A 26840-nucleotide genomic window follows, 5' to 3' on the forward strand; every position below is an offset into this window, starting at 1 on the left:
TATGGATCAAAAATGGACCGATTCACTTTATAGGTCAATTTGACTCAATCTGGGTTGTTTTAAACAAAATGACCCAATTTTTTTTTCCCCAAGTAAATGATCTGACTAATATTTACGAGTGGTTTTACACCAAAAGGCCCATTTCTTGACTTGAAAGTTGGGTCATATTGACCCGAGTAGAGGAACGGTTCATTTTTGACCCATACTTGGGTTATTTATTTACCCAACTGTTTGTAATAAAAATATGGCTGCATCTTGTAGTCATTGATACAGTAATTTAATAATAATACAAAAAAAATGAGTTAAATTCAAAAAGATGTATTGAACTGTAAAAACAAAAAAACAAGTGTGATATTGTTTTGTGTTGAGGTCATTTTTCTGCTACTCGATGGCATAATTGCATTTGTAAGGCTTTGGTGACGGCTCAGTGCATTTTTTCTTTTCATATTAAGAGCTATCTAATCTTTAACACGAAGTAACTTGTGAAATTCTGCAAATTTTTAAAATTGTAAAATACAACTTGACCCCAGTTTCCACAAATATATGCATTATTATTAAATTTATTACTGCTCAATTTTGACGTGGATGTGTCTGCTGCATTGCGACTGAAATTCCCCCAGTACAGGTTTCCAATTAAGGGGTGGTCATTAATCACACATTAAAAAAAAAAAGTAGTGACATTAAAGGAACTTTAAATTAACTCAAAATGAACGCACTAATTTTGACACCCCTACCAATTATTAAATGTTAAGAGTTATAACGGTTGGTACAAGTTGGGATCTGCATATGAATGTTAATACCAGGTATGAACAGGGGTTAAATGAGTTCAGAGAAAGATACAGTAAATCACCTGCATGTGTGTGGTCTACCTTTTTGTGTGGTGTGCTACAAAAAATGCACAGCAAAGTGTCAATTGAATTTCCGCTTGAGCAATTACAAGTGCAGTGAAATGACTAGAATAAAAGAACATAGTGTGAATGACAGTTTATTTAAAGATGTACTGTTAGGTCACAGTCACATTCACAGCTCTGCTCAAACAATTTTATGTTCTCACACAGTCTCTATTACCTGTCCCCACACCTCTTCTCTACCAGGACCACTCGTTCATCCCAACTCTGTTCCGAACTACCTGGATAGTGATAAGGCAGTGGAGAGGCGGCCTTCCAAAGTTGGGGTCAGTAGAGAAAGCAGCAGTGTCTACTTCAGCAAGGTAACCTAACCATAGTGCTGAGCACAGACAGTCTGCCATGGTGGTAGGAGGCATGATGATGACTACATGTCATGTGTTGACAATTCCTCTATTACGAGGGAGCATCACAGTTTTCCTTTTAAGCTGAGTGAAGCTACATTTTGGAAATGTTTTGCTTTGCATGATCTCCATTTCACCATTTCTGTTCCTCCTCCATGAAGCTGGCAAGCTTGCATGCAAGCTGCCATTAGTGGATTATACAACCACCCATTATGTCTTCCAAAAATAAGGTGCATTGTTTATGAGTCACACGGTGTAAAAAGAGGGACAGAGGCACAGACTGCCATTGAACACAAAATATATTTAAGTGCCATGGCAGGAAATGCTTCACAGCTTTGGACTATCTTTGCTCAGTACTCTACAGGTGTCAATCTACAACTCTGTGTGAAAAAAAGTTGGGTTTCATTCATATCATATCAACTTCATTTAAAATGCTGTATTTCCTCAAATAGTGGCTTTGGGTGTTGTGCTGGAATTCAGAGGTGGCAAATCCAGGTCCAGAAAGTAAAAAACCCTGCCACAATTTGGCTTTAGCCCCAGGTGCTAGCTAGCTAGTTCCCTAGCTAGCTCCCACGGTGCTTGTTTACCTGTCAGGGAGTTAGCTAGCTAGCATCAGGGGCTAAAGCCAAACTGTGGCCTAAAGCCAAACTGGGGTGGGTGTAATATTCTAATATGTAAATAATAGTTCTAGAAACATAAAAATGTACAAGTAAATGTACATTTAAAAAAAATATTTTTCTATCTCCTTATTTGAAAACCCGACCAAAAAGTATTGGCCACAAACATCCGAAGTAGTACGCTACGTGTATTTCTTTTTATATTACCCTCCATCCCCTGAAAAAAATAAAATAAATTATACGCGGCCCTAATACCGCCGCAGTATAGCTTTCAGTAAACTCAAAGTTTAGAAGCTTTAAAGGGATAATCGAGTCATTTTCAGCAGTAAAAAAGTTAATTTGATAACTTCATTATATTTTTCATGTACAATAAGACGATATCACGCATGCTGAGGAAATGGGTAACGACCAATCACGGCCCACCTGTTTTCTGGGTTTGGTCAGCAAACTGAACCATGATTGGTTGTTACCTCATGGGTGATGTCATCTTCAGTCGACAGCAAGTGTTAAAATAAAAAATTCAATGCATTAATTGTTCATTAAGTTATCACATTATTTATAGACAAAATATTATCTTCTTTGCTGTTGAAAATGTCTCAATGAGTCAAGGCCTCCAACATGATAAACATCTTACCCCAACTAGATACCTACAGTAAATTAAACCACAACCATTATGAGGAAATGCAGTATATTTGGGGACAGTCGGTCACAGTCAAAACATCTACAGATTATTGTCCCAACTTTTCTTCTGATTTAAAAGGGAAGTCAACCCCCCAACATTTAAAAAAATCTATATATTTTTTAATATGTTCTAATATGTTCTATGCAGCCCCACTGGTCTAAATATGGTATTCTGTTAATGAAATATGAGTTAAGCTGCAAAATTCAGCCGTTTTAATCCATCTCAGGGGGCGGCCATTTTGTCTGTGCTGTGATTGGTCGTTGCCTGAGACCTGAGCAACATTGACGTCATCTTCAGTCGACAGCAAGTGGCAAAATGGCCGCCCCCTGAGATAGATAAAAATGGCTGCATTTTGCTTCATAACTCGTGTTCCACAAATGTAATATTAATCAGAATGTCATGTTTAGACTAGTAAGGTCACAATAATAACATATTATTGTCAAGAAATGTTTAAGGTTGACTTCCACTTTAAGCTTGTAGATGCTAACTTTCCTTATTTGCTATCAAACCCATACTAACAACCTTATCTTCTACCTAACATTCCCATAACTTCCCGTTCCTCACATTGTATTGTACAGTATTCAAATTGACAGTGTCTTATCCATAGATTTATTCGGTTGTACTCTTGGTTTTAGGTGGATATGAATTTCATGAAGAAGATTCCCCCCGGTGCTGAAGCTTCCAATGTTTTGGTGGGCGAAGTTGATTTCTTGGAGAAACCTATCATTGTCTTTGTTCGACTGTCCCCTGCAGTTCTTATCACCGGTCTCACTGAGGTTCCTGTGCCCACAAGGTACTATGTTTATTTAAAGATGAATAATGCATTGGAGGATGACCTCATTTCCGCTGGCCTTTTCACTATATTTATAAATCTGACTACTATTTAAACATTTGACATTTTGGAATTATAAATGTATAAATACTTTTTGGTGAGACATTATCTTTGTCCTGCCCAAAAGCAAAACAGTACATAGACATAGATAATAGACGTATGTTTTTTATTTATTTCTAGTCCTCTTCAGAAATGACTGCATACAAAAAAATTGTAATCTTTAGCTTCAGCATAGAAACAAAATGAAGTGTTGTCATATATATTTTTCACTATCAATGTGTGTCTATCCAAAGGTTTCTGTTCCTGCTTTTGGGTCCTCATGGAAAGGGACCCCAGTACCATGAGATTGGCAGATCTATGGCCACTCTGATGACAGACGAGGTGCCATACATAAAGTTTACATGAACTCATTCACTCCTAGCCATGTTCACTGAACCTTCTTCGCTCACTACTGTTTTACTAGATTTTGTCGGATTTTGCGAGGCACACAGAATATTGTGTTCTATTGCTATAAAAACACGGAACCTACCAAAAGAAAGATTAGTCTCTTCTTTCATCAGGAAAAAAAAGTATATTTCTATCTGTTTCCGTTTTGCAGCAATTAGCATTAGAATATAGCTAGGTTTTATCATTATTCACAAACCTGTTTGAAACAGTGGGGGAAAGAGCTTTTTGCAACATGGCCCTGGTTGATCTCGTATACTCTTCTGCCACCTGCTAGCCGCTTTTGTAATGACTACCGCTTCAACCATTCTCTTCAGTTCAGAAGCTGCATCAAAGCGTTCTGTATCCTCTAGCATAACCCCCCCCCCATAAAAACGTATAAATACGTCTTTGTTAATATTGAAAATATAACGTATTTATGCGTTCTTGGGAGCAAATGAGTTCAAAGGTCCTCAAAAATGTGTATTTATTTTGTATTCTCTCATATAATGTGAAAACATTTTAAAGTTTATATGGATGTGTTAAAGACAGTGTTTTGATACATTTCAGTTCACTTCACTGCCTTAATCTGTTGTGTAGATTTTCCATGACGTGGCGTACAAGGCCAAAGACCGAACTGATCTACTCTCTGGGATTGATGAGTTCCTTGATCAGGTGACGGTCCTCCCTCCTGGAGAGTGGGATCCCACGATCCGGATTGAACCCCCAAAAAATGTCCCATCCCAGGTTGGTTTCCTTCTTGGTTCTGATAAAGCACTACAAAATAATCGTGCGATTTATTTAGCGTTTGCCTCAATGAATACACAAAGTGCAAAATACTATGAGGATTAGAGGAGAATACAGTACATTAATTTAGCATGTACAATGTAATTTATAAAACTTGAACAAATTGTGGTGATGGTTTTTGTGTCTTTAAATTCTGCGTCTGAAAGGCAAGTGTAAAAAGACACCACTGCGCAGATGGCTGTGGTTGTAGCGAGGAGGAGGAGGCATGGAACAGTACCTTCACTGTGTTCTATGGTATAAATAATACCTTGGAATTTTTTTTTGTACCTTCTCCTGACTACTAATGAGGTCCCAGTAATGCTGTGGAAGCTCTCTGCGGACCATGCCGTGTGCTCCCAATGATTAATTTAAAGTGCACGAGAACATGTGAACTTTATTTTAGATCAATCAAAGGCAAATTTGGGCTGAATGATTCAGAAAATCTAATAGTAATTACAATATTTTTTCCCTCAATTTTCATTTCAAATTGTTATTTATTCATTTATTTTTCAACTCCAATTTCAATTTGATATGTGATTATTGATTCAAGGTCCTCGTCCCAGGTTTTTTTTGTTTTGTTGTTGGGACAAACGCAAGCAATAAATGAATCTCTCGTACAATACATTTTCAGATTTGAATCTTTTGGTCTTATATGTTTGTTTTATGTTAAATTAAAGGTGAATGAACCCTGAATTAGGATGAAAGATAATTTGTGTACGTCAATTAGTGTTATTAGCTTAATAATCACATTGACTTGCAGTTTTTTAAGCATTCACTGTGACAACGTCACAAAATGAGAGTCAGACAATACACAACAATAATGCAAACACATTTGTGGCTTTATCACCTCTATTATACTTGTTTGATGAAACAATGATATGTAAACATGTGGACAACACTTGATGAGCTTCTAGAGCAGGAGTCACCATCACCAACATGGTGCCCTCGGGCACTAGGTAGTCCCTAAGGACCACATGAACAACCCATGAGCCTGTTCTAAAAATAGCTTACCAGTGATGGAATATTGTGATTTTTCTAGGAATGGTGAAGATATAATTATTTGTAATTGTGCAGTGTAATTATTAAAATTGTAATTGAATTTCGATTACCGTAATGTCTGGACTATAAGGCGCACCTGACTATAAGCTGCACTAGCTAAATTTTGGGAATACTCGAGTTTGTTACACATATAAGCTGCACCTGACTGTAAGCCACAGGCTTTTTAATGTTACCGCACCGGGTTCCCGCTACTTTCTTTTTCATAATGAGGGCTCCAATTGTCTCGCTCTTTTTCTGCCTCTCTTAATGTATTTGGGCTCACTTGATTTGTTTTGCTCTTGCGCTTCCTTTATAGTGCGCCCCCTTGTGATCTGATGGATAAGCCGCACCTTTGTATTAGTCGCAGGGTCGAATGCAAGTGAAAAAAGTAGCGGCTTATGGTCCAGAAATTACTGTAATTGCACAGCCCTAATCTTGTTTCAACTTTTTATACGACAAAAACCTTGGCATTGAACAGGGTTGTGTAGACTTTTTATTAGGGATGCACAATAAAGCTATTTTCAACCGATACCAATAAACCACTAATTTCGGAAGTGCCGGTGTCAATAACCAATAAGAAAGCCGATAATTGTTGTCAAAATTAACTTGAATACAAATATACTTTTGAGTTCTACTAGAAGTCTAACATGTACAAATACATTGAAACATTGTGTAAAGCAACATGAAGCTGAATGTTATTGATATCTCTGCTTCAAAGACAACCAGTAACTTATTTTGAGTTTGCCAAAACAAGTCATATTTTTAAAATGCAACAAAAGCCATGTCGCCATGATGCATCTTCTGTGAACACAAGGTTGCGCGCATTATGACATCACAAATATACGACACTACGATAGGAGAGGAGAGGGGTTGAGGAGTTGACACAACTTGAGCCACAACCACAACAGATGGACCAACGTGGCATGTCTATTATTGTCTGCGGATTTCTTTATTATCTGGTTTATCTGTATAAAGTCAAATTGGTTTATAATTGCCGATAATTATCTGCTACAGATTTTATCGTGCATCCCTACTGTTTATATTCACAGGACTTATCTCATATTTGTCTTTGTATGGCTATATGGTTGTGAATGTACTTGCAGCTAAAGAGGAAGTGGCCTTCCCATCCAAACGGCAACGCATCCCCAGCGGGAGAACTGGAAAATGAAGACGACCCCCACGTGGGACCAGAGCTGCAGAGGACTGGATGGCAAGTAGAGCACATTTTTATGGCACTGCAGCAAATCAAGAATATAATTTCTAGGATTTTATTTTCCTGCTAACTGGCTTCCTCTACAGTTTAGAAGTATGTTATTTACCACTATGGTTAAAAAATAATCAGATTCATTAATTTTCCAATGAAAAAGGCTAAATTAACTAACAAATTCACAAGATAAACATGATCAAATTATGTTCTTTATAACATGTTGCAGTCTTGAAACACAATTTGCGATCATCTTGCTGTGCATCAACACAAGCACAGCCAACACAACACAAAGAAATCACCACTGATAATGCTAATGCAACATGAGAGGTTTCTGGACTGGTTCACTGTGATTATAAACCACTAAAGTAAGTTATCCAGAGTTCCATCCATCCATTTTCTATATCACTTGTCTTCATTAGAGCAAGCTGGAGCCTATCCTAACTGCAGCCTTTGGTGCGAGGCAGGTTATGCCCTGAACTGGTTGTTGCCAGTTAGTCAAACCATTCATACCTATGGGGAATTTACAGCCATCAATTAACCTACCACGTGTTTTTAGAATGTGAGACAAAGCTGCAGTTTACAAAACCCATAGTGGGCGCATAGAACTTATTGTAAAGAAGGTTTTGGGCTTGATTGCCCCTTTAAGTAAATAAAGCTGAATGAATTAATTAATTTTAATGTTTTTTTCAATGTACATTTCTTAACAAAAAATAGTTGAAACGTGTCCTCTAGGAAGTAATATTGTACAGTGGTCTTTTGCTACTTCACGGTTCATTTATTGCGGATTCACTCTATCGCAGATTTTTATTTGGGTCCATAAATCATACATTGCAGGGTTTAACTTGGGTTGTACCTCAATATTTTGAGGGGTTTTCAGAGAGTTTTTTTCCACCTTCCCCAGGATTTGTTCTTTTTTTTTTTTCATAAAAATTGTGTACTGTACAGTAGGGGTGTGCCCAAAAAATCGATTCTCATAAGAATCACGATTCTCATTTAGTACGATTCAGAATCAATTTAAAATGTCGATTTTATTTAAATTATTTTATACTGTCTTGCCCTTGTTTGTGTGTGCCTTTATTGGGAGCGCCGATTGGTCGTTACCCATTTCCTGAGCACGGGTGAAGTCCTCTTCAGTCGACAGTGGCAAAATTAGTTTTTAAAGGTATTAATTATTCATGAAAAATAATTATCATGTTAAGTATAGACAAAATATTATCTTCTTAAATGGCTCAATGAGTCAAGTATCGTTTTAACTTATTCCATATTTTAGAGTTACTTGTACAGCATAAGCATTTTTCCAATCAACTGGGGGGTTTTGTATGACAAATGATCAAATACTTTGACATATTATGTTTTTACACCATTTTTATGAATGTTTTGTTTTATGGCATACTATGAAACTGTTTAGCAAGTGCCCTAAATTTAGTTCAAGAAATACAGCTAAATAGTAATAAAGGAGTGTATAAACCATTAAAAAAGTCAGCAGTGCAGTAACCTGTATCGCTGACATTTATATCTAACAGTGACTGATTCTCTGGGGTTGCAGCCAGGCTAACTGTGGAGCTTTATATAAATCGCGCGCACACACACACACACCCACGCACGCACACCCCCACACACACACTGATTTATTTACACGTTCACCCTCTTTTTCACCATTTCTATAAAAGGCACACGGCAAGAGCAAGCCAGTGGCTTCCTGAGTGTACATAAACTCGAGTCGGCTCAATGTAAAGAAAGCTAGCAGAAAGTAAGACAGTGTGGAAGATACATTACATTGGTTTTGAAAAAGGCTGGCAACAGATGTGGTAAAAATAAAATAAACTAGACTATGTGCAATTTCTGCAGAAATTGTGTGGGAATGCTCAAAGCTGAATGCTAATAGCTGAATGCTAAGCTGGATGCTTACGAGGTAAATTGAAAGATAAATTATGTGAAAATTACAAAGTATTAATTGAAGTTGAAAGATAAATGAATAAAAAGAACACCTGAACCAGGGATGTGTGAAATGTTTAAGTAAGTTGAAATTTATAAGGAAAAGTGTTATCTGAAAGTACCCTCCATTCATTTAGATGGAAAACTGGAACTAATGATATCCGATGGGAAAATGCAAAAAAATTCACTCAATAGTACCATCCAGTACCCTCCATTCATTTAGATGGAAAAGTGGAACTATGATAGTCAGTTGGTATACATGTATAACCCTTAGCATAATTGCCATGGATATATTTGCTATGTATAGTGCGAGGTGGGATTTGAACCCGCGACCTCCTGGTTACTGGACAATGCAATTTACCAAATGCGCCACTGAGCAGTATCAGAGAGCTGGTAATAATGATCAGTTGTATTTATGGAAGTGGATGTGGAAAGTGGGACTTGGAAAAAGTTCTATGTCAGTCCCATTGAAAATGAATGGGGAAAAGTTGATATTAACGTTAAAATGTGCGAGTACTGTAAAGTAATGTGAAGGCGTGAATTTTTGAAGTTGAAATTTGAACGGTGTTAATCGGAAGTTTTATGTGAGAGTTGTTTCTTGGCAAAAAAGTGAGAAGAATAAAAAACACAATAACATATGTGGGAATGCTTCTGAATGCTTCATCGGACAACTACATAACTGGATAATGGTAGATACAACAGAAATATATATCCAAGAGACATTCATTTGAAAAAGGAATACGTAGGTGCATATTTGAAATGCAAATAAGGTCATGTGCAGTTCTTGTAAAAAGAGGGGAAAAAAGAAAGAAAACAAATCTAATTTAAGCCTTTCCTTTCACCACTGATTCATCTTACCTCTCTTCTTTCGCAGGATATTCGGTGGTCTGATACTGGACATCAAACGGAAGACCCCATTTTACTGGAGTGACATCAGAGACTCCTTTAGCCTGCAGTGTCTCGCCTCTATTCTCTTCCTCTATTGTGCTTGTATGTCTCCTGTCATTACATTCGGAGGTCTGCTTGGAGAGGCCACCAAAGGCAACATAGTGAGTTTTACCGATTGTGCTATTAACTGACTTTTTAACTAATCTGTTTTCAGTTTTGTCCACCGAACAGGGATGTTGTTTATTTTAGGCAGATTACTTGAACAAAGTTTTAACACACCAAGCCATTATGATGTTCACTGATGTTTGATGAGATGACCTGGTCCACTGTTTCTATTCATCACAAAGGTTTTGGATGAAGTCAGGGTTCTGAATGTCTTCATCAAACTCACCCAGTAAAGCTTTTATAGCATTTACAGTAATTCTTAACCGCTTTATGTTTATTAGGGGTTTCAGGTGATTTTTTTAAATCTTATTTAATCGCATGACTTAAATATTTAACTCACGATTAATCAAAAATTTTATATCTGTTTTAAATTTACAATAAAATGTACAATAAAATATATATTTTTAAAGTTTTCATACTCTTGTTAACATCAGAAGTGGCAAATCTTTTATGTTAACCAGAGGTCTCAATACAGGTTCAGAAAGTAAAAACCCTGCCACAGTTTGGCTTTAGCCCGTTGTGCTAACAGATAAACGAGCACCATGGGAGCTAGCTAGGGAGCTAGCTAACACAAGCACCTTAGGCTAAAGCCAAACTGTGGCAGGATTTTTACTTTCTGGACCTGTATTGAGACCTCTGGTTAACATAAAAGTGATAAAAATGTTAAACTAATAGAAATATGGCTCCACCTTTGAGTCATTGATGCAGTAATTTCATAATAATTTATAAAATTTAGTGAAAATAAAAAAAGATATACTGTACTGTAAAAAAAAAAAAAAGATTTCTATTGACGTCATTTGTCTGCCACTAAATAGCATAATTGCATTTGTAAGACGTTGGTGACAGTTCAGTGCATTTTTCTTTTCACATTAAGAAATATTTAATCTTTAACATGAAGTAATTCGTGAAATTCTACACATTTTTAAAATTGTAAAATACAACTTGACCCTAGTCTCCACAAATACCTGCATTATTATAAAAAAATTAAACTGCAAATTTTTAATTTAGGGGCGGTCATTAATCGCGCGTTAAAAAAAATAACACACTAATTTTGACACCCCTAATATTTATAAATTCATATTTACCTGTGACTAAAAAGAGAAGCGTGGACACCGTGGGGTGTTTCTGCCAAAATTCTGATTGATCCACTCTCCCTCCTTGTATTTTTTTTTTTGTCCATTTCCTCATTTTGTGTTATTACAGTACTTCCTTGACACTTGCTATATTGTTTATGGTTTAGTAAAAAAAAAAACTGTTCCATTTTGTGGAGCATCAAAATGTTTCCCAATAAGAACACCAAGAGATATGTAATTTGCTCCACTATTCAGTTCAGTCACTCGATGTGCAGCAGCCCAAAGTAAACTGTGCTGCACAGTGCACAGACATGACAAGTGACAAGCCAAGAGGATGGAAACATTTGGACAGCTTCTCTAGACACTCTGACACTCTCAATTCAATCAAAACTCTGTTATGACAAGGTTCTTTTATTATATATTTTATTTCGCAACCCCCCATTCTCTCTTTCTCATCACTCACTCCTTCTTTATCTCTGCAGAGTGCCATAGAGTCTCTTTTTGGCGCATCCTTGACTGGAGTAGCGTATTCTCTCTTTGCCGGACAACCCCTAACTATTCTTGGAAGCACAGGACCTGTTTTAGTGTTTGAGAAGATCCTCTTTAAGTTCTGCGCGTAAGTTGAAGTCCTTTCCAAGTGATGTTTTACATATATGTGGGACTATATCGGTAACCATCCCTTTTCTTTTCCCCCTCTTCCACCTCAGCGATTACGGACTGTCCTACTTGTCATTGCGAACAAGCATTGGTCTTTGGACGGCTTTCCTATGTCTGATCCTAGTTGCAACGGATGCTAGCTCATTGGTTTGCTATATCACCCGCTTCACAGAGGAAGCGTTTGCAGCACTCATCTGCATCATCTTTATCTACGAGGCTCTTGAGAAGCTCTTTCATCTCGGAGAATATTATCCTGTCAACAGCAACAACGTCTTGGATAACCTCACATCATATTCGTAAGTATTTGTGTATTTATTTTTTATGTAGTATATTATAATTATGGCATGGACACATCAAGTTGTATTAGCGCTCTAAGGGCACAAACGTTACTGTTTAAAGTAGTGCTTATTTAAAAATGTGTACTTTCAAAAATGGATCCACTAGGTCTGCAACCTGCGGCTCTGGAGCCACGTGTGGCTCTTTAGTCTCTCTCCTGCAGCTCCCTGTAGATCTCTGAAAAAATTAGTAGAAATGAATATGTATTTTTTAGATAACTTATTCTTCATGAATGAATGATTTTAATAAAAAAAAAAGAACAATTAAATATTCCCCAAAAAAGTCCCAAATTTTAAATTGTCAGAAATAGATGAGAAAGTGTTTTTTAATTAGCTAAAAATGCCCAAAAAGCTGAAATTTACCATAAAATGTCCACGAAATTGCCAAACAAAATGTCAGAGAATTGAATAAAAAGGCAGAAAAGAAAATGTTCAAAAAGCAACCGAAAATTACCATAAATTGCCCCCCACCCAAAGTTTTATAAAAATAAATAAAAAAAAAGCAGAAATGAAAACATTCAAAAACTATAAAATGTCCAAAAACAAAAGAAGAAATTCCGAAAATTAGCATAAAATGTCAACAGAATTGCCATAAATGTAAAAAAAATCCTAGCAAAAAAGGCAGAAAAAATGTTTAAAATAAAATAGCCGTAAAATGTCAAAGAAAGGAAGAAAGAGAGGCAGAAAATGACCATAATATGTATATAAGTTTGCCTTAAATGTCAGAAATTTGACAGGAGGGCAGAAAAGTCTAAACATGTATTAACATTTTTTTAAATAAATAATAACAAAAATGAAAGGTAGAAGAAAATTAATGCCAAAGTATTGGATGCTGTATATTTTTGTCTTATGGTGCAGCTCTAGTTCTAGTTCAGTACATTAGACTAACACTAACACACTGTTTCCTTCATCACAATGTTCAAATGTTTTGTGGCTCCACAAACATTTTTGCTTAATTATTTGGCCTAAAATGGCTCTTTTGACAGTAAAGGTTGCTGACCTCTGCACTAGATGTTATAGCATAATTCCACGCATTACATATAACAGAGACTTACCAACACTCTGCCTCTTAGCTTCACTCTGTCTTTTTCACATTTGCTATTGTCAATTGTTTATCCTCAGTGGCTTAAAAGTAAATAGAGCGGCACTCCAACACAGTGGAAATAATGTAGCCTGCATATCAACAAAAAGAATTCTTGGCAAAAAACAGTTGAGAATTAACTATAAATATTATTAGGGATGTTTGGGAAAAGTTTACTGGAGCTGTCAATATACTCATGCTGTCGCTATCATTTTATAGCAGGCGGCCAACGATTGAAATTATATGAAGGCCTTTTGCTACATCTCTACTATCTCAGACTATGCTAATACACAAATGAAAACAAAACCTAACTTTTTTGTGCTTGCAAGAATTACATTTTCACCGGTAGGTGTTGAGCCCTTTTGAGGGAAAAAAAAATATATTTTTTATATTATTTGAAAATATCCTGTTTGCTCAATAAAGTTGTAGCTGCTCCCATCAAAGTCCTCTCACAAAGATTAAACTAAAACAACCATGGCTGTAGAGGAAGTTTAAAATTGATAATAATCTTTTCTTTTCTTTTTATTCTTAACTTCTCTTGCCCCCAGGTGTCAGTGCTCTCAACCAGCTAATGCATCAGCTCAGCTCCTGCAAAAATTGAACCAGACAGAATACAGTCCAGACTCCATACCCTGGAGTAGCCTCAATGTTTCGGTGAGGTGGCCACACAGTGACCTCTAGTGTCTAAGTGTCCTCAAGCATTCCCACATATGTTATTGTGATTTTTATTCTATACACTTTTTTGCTGTGAAACAACTCCCATAAATACTTCCGATTTACACCGTTCAAATTTCTAAATTTCAAAACTTGCTTGAAAAATTAACACGTTCCAGGGTATATATATTGTCTGATTCCACATTACCTACAGTATTTGCACAATTTAACAAATGATCAACTATATCAACTTTTCCCCATTCACAGAAATTGCACTTTGTTTAGTACTACAATGACTATACAGACTTACAGTAATGTACTTTGTTTTCTCCAGATGTGTAAAATGCTCAACGGGGAGTTTGTGGGCACAGCCTGCGGTAACCATGGACCCTACATCCCAGATGTTCTCTTCTGGTCCGTCATCCTCTTCTTCACCACCTTTTTCTTGTCCTCTTTCCTCAAACAGTTCAAAACAGAGCGATACTTCCCCACCAAGGTTGGTTTTATTCGCACACAGTCTTTTTATAGTTCAAAGCAATATTAATATTAAAATTGTGGTTGTAAAAATTGTCTAAATTTGATTCTCAGTTTTCGCTTTTTCAAATCCATACAAGGAGAATTCTATGGACCCAAAGAACAAATGTTTCATGCTGCCACCCACTACCAGTTTAACTTCACTTGATGTTCTGTGTAGGCTAAAGTTGGCTTTGTTGAATTGCTTCTTTTTTTTTAACACCAAACATCATTGGAAGTGTGCTCTTACAGCACCGTAGGGAATTATATAGCTTGCCAGTCAAATTGTAACAAGGTTAGACACATTTCCAAATTAATAATGATTGTTATTTTTGTGATAGGTTCGATCCACCATCAGTGACTTTGCTGTGTTTATAACTATCATGATTATGGTTTTGGTGGACTACTTAATGGGCATCCCTTCCCCAAAGCTAAACGTCCCTGATCGGTTTGAGGTAGGCATCTTCTTTTCTTTTTTTTTACAAGTTGATTTTAATGCATTGATGCTGAGATTGCTCACTGTAAGCAATGATGCAAATGATCTTCTTCCGAGTAGGAGTTTAACACTTTTCCAGGCTGTCCAACCTAAATTTGGCACACTTCTGCCTCTTTCCTGCACAGCCTACTTCAAAGAACAGGGGTTGGCTGATGGACCCATTAGGAGAGAACCCCTGGTGGACGCTGTTGGTGGCAGCGCTTCCTGCCATGCTGTGCACAATACTCATCTTTATGGATCAACAGATCACAGCTGTCATCATTAACCGCAAAGAGCACAAGCTCAAGGTCAGTCCCAGGATTTGCAGAGTTGGAAACTACAACTGTTTTGTGAGGATTTGAGGACCATGGACCATCGGGATTCATGATTTATGTACACACTTATGCCATTGTCTCCAGCTGTGCACTTGTGCATTTTTATACACTGTCTAGGGCGGGCATCAGCTGCAGGATAGCTACATGACGTCAAACGGAAGGGATGCATTTAGGGTTTAGCACTATGGAGCACCAAACCTGCCAAAATTAAAAAATAAATAAATGAGTAAAAGTGAAAATAAAAACTGATATAAAAAATATAATTCATTTGTTTTTATTTTTTGGGATTACATTTTTGAATTATAGTTTTTTTATATCAGTTTATTTTCACTTATATTTATTTTGTCTATTTTTTTTTTTTTTGTCAGCTTTGATCCTCCATATAGGACTGCCTTGGAAAATTTAGCTTCTGTACCTCCACTACTGAAAAGCATTTTGATGTTGAAAACAGGGATGTTACAACCACGCTACTGTAAAATATAAAGTAGTACACTGCTACTAGTGGTAATATGCTATTAGCATAGCCACCTATCACTAATCTGCGTTAACTTTGGTTTTTAATTTCTCACTTGCCGGTTGGACAGGCCCTAAAAAGCAGTTTTACCAAACTTTATTGAGCCGAGGCACATATTTAAATTGGAAAAATCAAGCAGAACACCAATAAATGTCACAAAAGTATACAGTATGTTATTTGTGCAATGAAATAATGATCTCGTCTCAATTTACTCACAAATGTATTTACTCAAGGTAACATTTGGAATGTTATAGTTAAATACAAAGCGGATATGCTCACAGAAACTGAATTAAGACACGCATGGGGCGCTTCAATCAAAATTGAGTTAAGTGAAATGCGATAAGTTACGTTCGAGACCCACCCGCAATAGGTGAAAATCTGTGATATATGGGAGTAATGGGACCATCATTCACCTTATATAGTATATAATTTTTCTGTTAAGCCTTAAAATGCCCTTCACACATGCTTTAAACTCAGGATGGACGAGTACCGGTACCCAACTCTATTTCAAGGTATCAGTAGTCGGCCGCAATGTTTTGGCTGTTTTATGATCATGAACTAGAAAGTAGAAATGAGAAAAATAGAAAAACTAGTACTAGTGGTATTGGCGACTAAGAGTTGAGTACTTGTACTGATATCGGTCTGAAAAAAAGTGTTATCAAACATACCTACTTTAAGCACATTAAAAATTATTAAAATAAACTTTTGAAGCACATTGTAATCGTCTTTAATGGAAAAAAAAGGCAAGCTTAAAATGTAAAGCATATATGGAATAATAATGGAATGAAAAGTTAAAAAGTTAACATGTGTTTTTTAAGCCTTAAAATTCTCCTCCCATCACATTGAACACACTTTTAAAACATCAAATTTCAACATAAGGGAACAGGAAATTCCCTGTTAGGTGAACCGCAATGCAGCGAGAGATCAATTATCCATAAACCTTGCATAAATGCCTTGCATGTTATACGGAATTTGTTTTTTCTTATGTCCCCTGTATTTGTCTCCTTGACCAACCTACAGAAAGGCTGTGGCTACCACTTGGACTTGCTGCTGGTGTCAGTAATGCTTGGCGTGTGCTCTATTATGGGCCTGCCCTGGTTCGTGGCGGCCACTGTGCTCTCCATTTCGCATGTTAACAGCCTCAAGGTGGAATCCGGCTGCTCCGCTCCCGGAGAACAGCCAAAGTTTCTCGGCATCCGGGAGCAGCGGGTCACCGGATTCATGATCTTTGTCCTCATGGGTTGTTCCGTTTTCATGACATCTGCACTCAAGGTGAGGCAAAAAGAACCATCGATTATCTTTGTGCAATGTTAGATAACTTCTACTTTTTATAGTTCATTCCAATGCCAGTGCTGTATGGGGTCTTCCTCTACATGGGTGTCTCGTCTCTCAAAGGCATCCAAGTAAGTTTCGGAGTTGGCCTAATCAGAAAACTTTCCAAGTGCTTTTCTGATTCCTTCCTTTTATTCCCTCTGCAGTTCTTTGACAGAATCAAGCTGTTTGGCATGCCTGCGAAACACCAGCCTGATCTTATTTACTTGCGCTACGTGCCATTGTGGAAAGTGCATATCTTCACCTTGGTACAGCTCACCTGTCTGGTACTGCTCTGGGTCATCAAGGCCTCTGCTGCAGCAGTCGTCTTCCCCATGATGGTAGTAAAGTCACAATTAACTCAATACAAATACTGTTTAAGTTTCAGATATACAAGCATTCTTTATTCTTTACAGGTTCTTGCACTGGTCTTTATCCGAAAGCTTCTCGACTTCTTCTTCAGTAAGAGAGAGTTAAGCTGGCTTGACGACTTGATGCCAGAGAGCAAAAAGAAAAAAGAAGATGACAAGAAAAAGAAAGCACGTGCAAAGCTGGTACTTACCATTCTGTTCACATTTGTCCCTATGTTCTCTTGAAGACAAAAAAGTCATTGTAATTCAGTAACAGTAATAAGGATAAATTGAATTGTATAAAAAAAAAAGGGTTGCAGGATTCTCACTTTATTCTCAGAATAATACTTCCAGAAAAAACTTGCAAATTTGCCACTTTTAATGAGGCAAATTTTCAAGAAAAACACTTGCAGAGATGCGATTTTATGAAATGGCAAATTTGCGAGAGAAAAAAACCTTCAGAAACTTAAGAGAAATACACGTAGCATAGCTATTGACCTTTTGCACGTGACGTCACAGCCCTCATGGGAAACGGCTGGACGGCAAAAGAGCCACTTGCCTGTATTGTAACCATTGAATCTCGTACAGCATAAAGTCCTTTATCTAATCGATTATCTTATAAAATGGTCATATCTTGCTGTGCGGTCGGTTGTACAGACAGACAAAGGAGTGAACCAAATTTTGCTTTTTACCGCATACCTACTAATGAACACAAAATACGCCGATTGATAGCAACAATCAACAGAAAGGACTGGCAGCCCGCAAAGTATTCATGGATTTGCAGCGGTCATTTTTTGCGATGCAATGACTACATAATGATATAGGTCGTGCGCTGTGAATTCCGGCAAAGTTGGCGATTTGATTAACTTGGTAAAAACAGCAGGCAACAGAAGGTAAGGGGCTGTTTTCAAACTAGCGATTTCCAACTAAAGTAAATATCTCTCTCTATGAGTCCCGACTAAATGTGCAACTTCGACTGACAGGCGACCTGCGGTTGAAGTTATAGATTCCATGGCTCTATGGGCAATAATAACTTTTAATTTGTAAAATAGCAGTCGCTAAGTCACTAAGTCGCTCCGGGTCACGTCCACTTCCATTCAACAATCATTTCCTTCCGCCGTCCGTCATAGGGCAGTCACGTAATCATGTGACGTCGATGCAAATGGTCAATAGTCTAATGTGAGGATTCGTTGGTGGTTAATGGGACACCGTTTATGAAATGAAAAGGAAGGATGGAGACGGATTCATTCTTAATTTAAACTTTATTCGTCATACACGGCAGCAAGAGCGACAACACTTCCTGATCCCCTATCAGCTGACTAACACTAACCAATCAGAAGCTAGCATACATTAGGTAAATGCAAGTGAAAGACGGAAAACCAAACAATACCAAAATGTATGAATGTGTAAACAATAATTCTGGAAACATAAATGTACAAGTGAATGCGTATATATTTTAACAAATTAACTTAAATGCTTGATCCTTAGGGTGTGGAACTTCGTTAAGCGAGGCGTCTTTGTCTCTGGCCGTACCTAGCGCTTCAAAGAGCGAATGCTTAACATATGGTTATTCTCTGCTAAAGCAATTACTATCTCATTATTTGAAAACTCGACCGAAAAGTATTGGCACAAACATCCGAGTAGTACGCTACGTGTATTTCTCGTAAGTTTCTGAGTTGTTTTCCTTGCAAATCTGCCAGTTTATAGTCCCAAATTTGCCACTTTATAAACTCTCAAATTCGCCACATTATAAAGTAATATATTTATTTATTTATTTTCTCGAAAATGTGTGACTTTATTTCGCAAGCTTTTTTCTCTGAATATTGCCCCCACACTCTAAAACTATATATATATTTATACGTGTCCCTAATACGCAATAGCAATCTCACTCATCCTCTGATACTTTTTGTTTCAGGAAGCAGAGTCTCGATTACAGAACAAAGACGAACTGGGACTGCAGGTCAGCTACGAGGCCTCCAACCTGCTCAACATCCCAGAAAAGACCCTCTCAGGAAGGTGAGTCGCAACCCTCTTATAAAATGTGCTTAATTATAATGAAAACTATGTTCCTTTTTTGTATTCAGCCTCCTTCATTATTATTTCTAAAATGTCTTGTGGCATAGAAGGTAAACAGTGACAAAAAGATGTACTTTTAGGGGTGAAATGAGCAAAAAAGAGGTCAGAACGTTCTTACTGTATGTCCATCTTGAACAGATCATACAGAATAGGAGTAGTCGCAGACCACAGCCTCGCACAGGAAGAAGAGGTAGCAAGAGAGTGTGTCTGGAAAACATTAGATGCACTTTACTGCATCCTAACATTTCACACTGATACTCAAGAGACAGTTAGCGCATGACATAAACTGTCATAAGTACACAGACTTTAGAAAACAGACTCGTTTTTTATGTTTAAAAAAAATCTAACTAACCATGTGTCTATATTCGACTAACGCTACTCCAATGTTCATCCATGAAAACCTAACATGGCTTTTGCTGTGCTTTGTCTTTGTGTCACTCTGATTTACTGTATGTGCATGTTTGTGTTTTACTCCTGTTGATTCAATGTCTGCCTGCTTGTCTTCTCTGTATTTGTGTTTGTGTCTTTGCATTTTGGCATGTAGTTCTGAGTCTGATCCCATGGTTATAAATATCTCTGATGAAATGGCCAAAAGTGCAGCATGGAGAGCAGTGAACTTGAGCGGCGACTCACATGGCCAACACAGTGGAAGGTAGCTATGCAAAGACCTGAAGTTCTAATATAGCTCTTGTTCCCAATTATCTTCGCGCTGATAGTCTTAGGATAGTCCAACTCGTTTTTCGAGAAGTGAAGTGAGTCGCATGCTATCCCACAAGGGGGAGACATTTTTCAGGAACTTGAAACTTTACCCTCATAAGGAAAGTGTCCAATTTTTGGCTTTTTGCTTTTTATTAATATTATTATCAAATATAAAGCATATGAAGAAAATCACTGAGTGAGCTGAAATTGTACCCAATTGTTCAAAATGGCACCGTCCAAAATGTCAAAATGATTATTGTCATTATATGTGGGAAACAAATTGTTATGGTTCACATGAGTAAAAATCGTCCAAATTTTGGTCCATTGACTCCCATTATAAAACATAGTTTTTCATGTTTTTTGTTGCACTGTACACCTGATGCATTTCCCGCGATTACCCAATTTATCCCTTCACTGGGGCATCAACTACAAAATTACTTTAGAGTCATAAAAGCCATAATAAACCAGATGGCGCTAGAGAGCTAATTATCATTTTTGGTTGAGTTGACTTATGTGCTTCTTATGTCCGCATTCTTATGCCAAAAGGGAGTTGACATGTTGCTAGGTTCAATGGGATGAAAGGCGTAAAATGGTTTAAAGAAAGAAACTTACTGTTAAAACATTAAATTTTGTGTGGAGAGTATTAGAGACATGACTTGTCTTTGTCTCCTGTATTCAGATTGCAAATCTTTCCCCTCATCAAATTATTATTCATCGTTACCAGGGTAAAACTGTCTCCATAATAAAACCTGTCCATGATAAAACCTTACAGAGGAAGTAAACGTTAAACATTTCTTGTCAATAATGTTATGTGAACTCACTAGTCTAAACATCACATTCTGATTAATATTACATTTGTGGAATATGAGTTATGCAGCAAAATCCAGCCGTTTTTATCCATCTGGGGCAGGCCTTTTTTTTTTTTTAGTTTAAAAAAATTATATTTAATCATTATAAATAAATAAATAAATATTATTTATTGAACGTAGAAGAAGAATACAAATACCGGTCAATCCAATACATAAATCACAAAATTAAAATTATAAACAGGGAGAGAAAAAACACAACAACATTCAGGCATTTAAAAAAAAAAAGAAAAAAAAAAGTCTGCATGGATATGAATGATCAAATGACTGGTATTTTGCTGCTTAAGTCATATTCCGCTAACGCAATATTAACCAAATGCAGTATTTAGACTAGTGGGGCTGCATAGAGCATATTATTGTCAAGAAATGTTTTGGGGAATTTAGAATTGTTTTTATCCCAAAATTTACTGTAGTTATGACATCCCTTTTGGGACATTTTTATGGCTTCTTTTTAATTTTTATTTTACATGTTTTTCTGCCTTTTGTGCTATCAATTTGCTGATATTGTTGGCAATTTTGTGGACATTTTAGGGTAATTTTCAGGTTTTGCCTTTTTTTTTGTATCTACTTTCGGACTTTTTTTCTGCCAATACCAAAAACATTTTAAGGTAATTTTCTGCCTTTCTTTTGTTTTTTGATATTTTATGGTTACTTTTTGAACATTTTCTTTTCTGCCTTTTTTTATTCAATTGTCCAACATTATATGGCAATTTCATGGACATTTTATGGTCATTTTCTGCTTTTCCTCTTCTTTTTTTTGGACATTATGTGGTCACTTTTTGGACATTTTTAGGCAATTTTTAAAACTTTCATGTACCTTACTTAAACTTAAAAATTTGGACTGAATATTAATTTATTCATTTTTTATTTAATAATTATTTCATTTAAAGAATATTTTATCTAAAAACTCAAAATAGACATGTTAAAAAATATTAATTTCAACTCTTTTTTTTATTTGTATTTTATTTATTTATTTATTTTTAAGAGATCCACAGGGATCCACAGGAGAGGGACTAAAGAGCCACATGTGGCTCCAGAGCTCCAGGTTGAAGACCCCTGATCTATCGAGTAGAGTAGGGTGACCAGATGTTCTAAATAAAAAAACGGGACACTTTTTCGCTGAAAATCATACATACAATAAATTCTCACCAGGAAGTATTTATAACAAATTTAATTGCTAGTCAATCTGTTGACTGGTGGTTGTGTTGTTGTTTTAGCTAATGCTAAATGCTATCTTGGTTGACAGTTCAACAGAGCTAAACAAGCAATGTACTTGATTCAACCTTTTATGCTCTGTCCGGTCCCACATTGTAACATTGGAAACGTGCCCCCAGAAAGTTCTGGTATGATGCAAATGTGAAGGTAAATAGGAAGGAATTTGAATTCCTTTTTAACTCATTCACGCCCAGCCATTTTCACTGAAGCAACCACCTTTGCTCCTGGCTGTTGTACTGGATTTTGACTGATTTTGCAAGGTCCACAGAATATTCTGTTCTATTGTTATAAAAACATGAAACCTGCCAAAAGAAAGATTAGAGTATCTTCTTTCATCAGGAAAGAAGGTATATTTGTATCTGTTTACGTTTTGCAGCAAATCTGTATTAGAAGATAGCTAAGTTTCATCATTGTTCACAAACCTGTTGAAAACACTGGGGAAAAAGAGTTTGTTGCAATATAGCCCTGGCTGATCTCTTATACTCTGCTGCCACCTGCTGGTCGTTTTTTTTAAATAATAACAACCATTGCTTTAAGCGACCTTTTCATGTCAGAAACTGTATCAAAGCCTTCTGTGTGCTCTAGCATAAAAAAAATACATCTGACTGGACCCCCCAAACATTTTAAACAAGACCGCAGGGATGGGACCTGCATATAAAAGTGAGACAAAACAATTGGCTGCCGGGAACGGGACACAAGGCTCAAAATGAGACTGTCCCACTTGACTGTAATGAGGTACATGATTTTTTTAAGCTTATCCCCCCTTAAAATGTACAAGGCTTCATTTTACGTCCTGTATTTGTTCACCTTCTCCTCTTTCCCAAGCTTTTAACGGTCTCATCTATCCACTTTTCCTCCGTGTTAACAGCCGGGAGAAGGCGGCGTGCGTTAGAGTGGACATCAGCCCGGACACACCAGGAGAAAGTTCCACCACTGAGACCTTCTTGTGATAACAACTCCTCCCACATGACACACAACACAGCTGAGGGGCACCAACATACCGTATATGCAGCTTAACCTGCCAACTTCTCTTCAGCACAGCAGGTGAGCTCCACTTGGGCTGTGCGGGTCGCCACGTTGCCATGGCAAAGTGCCATAATGTACTCTAGATGACAATATTCTGCCCCGTGTTGTGACTTCATTTTTTATTTTTATTTTTTACCATTTGCACCTCTGATGCCAAAGGAATGGGCCTCACTGGTGGGGATCATTGACTGAGTGTCATTGTTTTAATTTCATTTTTATTATCATTACTGTTTTAGTCCGTCTCTATGCTGTGTATATAATCGTTGACAGTGAGCCACCCAGCACAGTGTTTGAAGGTCATATGAAGACCACACCAGCGCTATTCAGTGAAGGCCATTCAGGAAATATCCATGAAAGTGGATAGTCTCATAACTGATGTGTCCAAAAACCAACACAGGAAATAATGATCCATAACTCAACACGTAGTATTACATCATCGCAGGTCAAGCAATCATCTTGTAGGGGTTTTCTTTTGTAAGAGAACAGTGCTGCTTAAATTTCATTCATCGTTGTCGTCCGAAATGTCTATGTAGGTTAAATATGAACGCAGGTATATCTACTGTGAGCTTCTAATTTGTAATGTTATGTAAAAATTACTTCAAAGGCCATATGAAGTCTGTACTGTACAGTAAGCACTTTGCCAGCATAATTTCTTACCCAATATGAATTATTATTATTGTTATTATTATTAAATGTTGCATCTTCTCCCTACAATTTGTTTTACTGAAATTACAATTACATTTCTCAGGATTCTTGTAAAGATTTCTGATGGTGGTCACAAAATTTCTATAATCAGTAATCACTACCACAGCAGTTTTAACTAGTGATTATTATTTATGAATGTTTACTCGTACGGTTAGCATCACAGCTCAATGGTAGTTGACATCCCTCTGTCCCTTGGTTTTAATAATAATAATAATAGTAGTAATAATAAGGATCTGCCTAAGTACAGTGGAACCTTACTGTTTTTATGTCGGCACACGCTTTAAACTTATTAAATTATTCCTTGGTGTCCCTTCTCACTCTCGCTGTCCCAAAAATGGGAGACTAACATAAAACATTGCATTGAGGTAACGAAAAGAAGTCTGTCTTCCTAAATAGTAAACAGAAGCACATTGTTCGCACACCTGTCAGTAGGCTCAACTGCGACACTGTTACTACAGACAGAGTAGTGTAGAATGTGTGGATAGCGAACCTTAACTGACAAAAATTAGACCTGCTCTCAGTGTTTACATACTTTAAAGTTGCTTTATGTAGCGATTTTCCCCAAAATATATTTACAAATAGCCTTTTTTTATGTGACCATTTATGACTCAAACATTTTCTATTAGATTAGCACTGCTCACAATGGGTACTCCTGCAAGCCAGTTTTTAGACTGGATTCAGGTTCGAATTTCTTGTCCTCTGTCTGCGGACGTGACGTCATACGCACAATGTGTACGTGAAGAAGGAAGTGTGCAGTTTAATTTTCGGCCACGTGTGGCAGTAGCGATTCCATATTTAAATTTCTGCAATGAGCCGCTTTAAATAAATAAATAAATAAAATAATAATAATAAAAATAATACTATAAATAATAAATAATTCAAATTATTTTGTTCTCTTGTTTTGATATATTTTACTGTCTATTTAGATTATTATTATTTTTTTTAATGACCCTTTTAGTATGGAGTGGAATCTTGTATAATTAATTTTGGCTTTATTCCCTCCTTGCACTGCTTTTAAATGGTGTTAAATATTTTTATTTTTTTAATTGACTAATACAATAAATGGATTTGTCTATGGTGAGGGTGGTCGACATCGTCATGCCCTTTGGGCATTTTTTGTCTTTGACAGACCTCGTTGAAGCTGGTATTTCTTTTCCGAGCGGGATAGGGACCAAGCATCCCCGAAAAGCTTTATAATTACCTGTAGATACCACAAAATGGCGGCGCAGCGCTAAACGAATTCCCTTGGCACCAAGATGCCACAAGATGGCGCCCAAGCACAACTTTTATATTAGATAGGACTGAGTTTCAGCAAGTAATGGAAGTTCCCAATCACAAATGTGATTTTATTTGCTATATTGTACGTGTTCCACTGTACTTTGTGGCAGTTGCCACTGTGTTTTGATGCTGACAACGCACACATTCTCACACACACACACACACACACACACAAAAACATCACCAGCCAAATTTTATTGTTGTAGAGAGTAAAAAGAATCAAAATGACCCCAGTTAGTTGCACCTATTTTTATACTGTCTGTATTACTTAATTGTGTGTGTGTGTGTGTGTGGTGGACAAAAATGGTATTTTAGTGACATTTTATGCAAAGCAAATATTTATACTGTAAATGTGACATTTATATTATTCTACAAAGCTGTTCTAATTTTGGCTAAGTGCAGTCTTGTTTTAGCAATAAATGTTCCATGATATGTATGGATCCATGACACTAGCTAATATCCAGGTAAGGAATAATTGTCGCTCTATCTGTGTGTAGCTGTAGTGACTATGTGCCTTGTCAAAGATCTTTATGTGCAAGTGTTGTACTTCTGAATTAAGTGTTCCGAGCAAATACATGTACACATATCCACGCGACGGCATACACAAAATGAATGCCAAAGACGACGACACGTCCGTTTAGAGTGGACCAGTGCACTATTTATTAACTGGTTAGTAGTTCGGCCATGTCTGTATTCAAGTTGTCAAGAGTCGAGCTACAGATTGCAGTTGTGGACTCAGATTATCTTCCATATCGTCAAACTGAATTATGTTTGTACGTGCGTGCGTTGTCTTGTCACATCTTGAATGTTTGCTCGCAACAGATGGAATAAGTGATGTGTGGTGGGTCTTGACTGTCGACAAAATGAATTATGTTGGGTCTTGCAGAGGTGGCAAATCCAGGTCCAGAAAGTAGAAACCCTGCCAGTTTGGCTTTAGCCCCAAGTGCTAGTTAGCTAGCTCCATTGGCGCTCGTTTACCTGCTAGGGAGCTAGCTAGCTAGCTAGCGAGCATCAGGGGCGAAAGCCAAACTGTGGCATTTAGCCCCACGTGCTAGCTAGCTATCTCCATTGGTGCTCCTTTACCTGCTAGGGAGCTAGCCAGCTAGCTAGCAACAGGGGCAAAAGCCAGACTGTGGCACGGTCTTTACTTTCTGGACCTAGATTTGCCACCTTTGGGGTCCTGCCACATGTTTGAAACTGGAAGCGAACACTGCCCACTGGAGTCATTTGATACAAAACAGACCCTGTAGAATCTCAACTTGTTGTACAAGCCAACAACAAAAATTCCAGCATACAGAAACAAAGCAGAGATGTGTTCAAGTAAAATGAACTGTATCTTGTTGTTAGCAAGAATGATGACTTATGTATGTCAAGGTGGAAAGCAATAAACGTAATAAATATATATATACTTATGTTTCTCTCTTCATTCAGTATATCAATCTTATTGTGATCCCACACACACCCTCGATATTCCGTGTGATTAAAATTGTCTCGCATAATTTTCTCAATGTCAACTGATTGTGACGCTTTATGATTTGATTTCTAGCTTAAAATGTAGAAGCTTTGAGCTGAGTAGACTGGCATAATATTTTAGGAAAAAAAAGTATTTTGCATGCGTATGTATGTGCAAGTCAATACCCCGTTGAGTTTTTTAGTTTAGTTAGTTTTTAGCAAATGTTTACTCGACATTGGCACATTTGGCAGTTCAGTTGCACACTGAAACGGACTTACTAAACAAATTGCACACAAAATAATCATATTAGCTCAACATTGATACAAGGAAAATGATGGTTAGGTAAGTTGTCTTGGTCTAATGTGAACATAGCATGAAGACAAACGGCAATTCTAATTTAAC

General features: G+C 37.0%; 1 protein-coding gene across 10 annotated transcripts in view; it reads left to right on the plus strand.

The window, feature by feature from the left end:
• The window catches only part of LOC147158081 (sodium bicarbonate cotransporter 3-like), a 90949-nt gene that overhangs the window by 32710 nt on the left and 31399 nt on the right, over positions 1–26840 (plus strand). For 3 of the 10 annotated variants that reach the window (XR_015091176.1, XR_015091177.1, XR_015091178.1), the window contains exons 8-26: positions 1095–1210; positions 3184–3341; positions 3674–3761; positions 4404–4550; positions 6731–6837; positions 9644–9818; positions 11378–11511; positions 11603–11848; positions 13517–13622; positions 13957–14118; positions 14477–14590; positions 14757–14918; positions 16480–16731; positions 16794–16862; positions 16938–17111; positions 17187–17324; positions 19036–19136; positions 19741–19848; positions 22845–23020. Coding sequence is in view for 7 of the 10 variants with exons in the window: in XM_086062425.1 (XP_085918551.1) it covers positions 1095–1210; positions 3184–3341; positions 3674–3761; positions 4404–4550; positions 6731–6837; positions 9644–9818; positions 11378–11511; positions 11603–11848; positions 13517–13622; positions 13957–14118; positions 14477–14590; positions 14757–14918; positions 16480–16731; positions 16794–16862; positions 16938–17111; positions 17187–17324; positions 19036–19136; positions 19741–19848; positions 22845–22926 (2639 nt within the window). In the remaining 3 variants the exon portion in view is untranslated. Of the gene's footprint in view, positions 1–1094; positions 1211–3183; positions 3342–3673; positions 3762–4403; positions 4551–6730; positions 6838–9643; positions 9819–11377; positions 11512–11602; positions 11849–13516; positions 13623–13956; positions 14119–14476; positions 14591–14756; positions 14919–16479; positions 16732–16793; positions 16863–16937; positions 17112–17186; positions 17325–19035; positions 19137–19740; positions 19849–22844; positions 26388–26840 lie in introns of those variants that run through there. The other 7 variants (XM_086062425.1, XM_086062430.1, XM_086062426.1 and 4 more) reach the window with 4 other exon arrangements.

This window comes from Leptonotus elevatus, chromosome 19 (genome assembly GCF_054856555.1).
Source record: "Leptonotus elevatus isolate MCC_2025b chromosome 19, RoL_Lele_1.0, whole genome shotgun sequence".
Taxonomy (NCBI): Eukaryota; Metazoa; Chordata; class Actinopteri; order Syngnathiformes; family Syngnathidae; genus Leptonotus; species Leptonotus elevatus.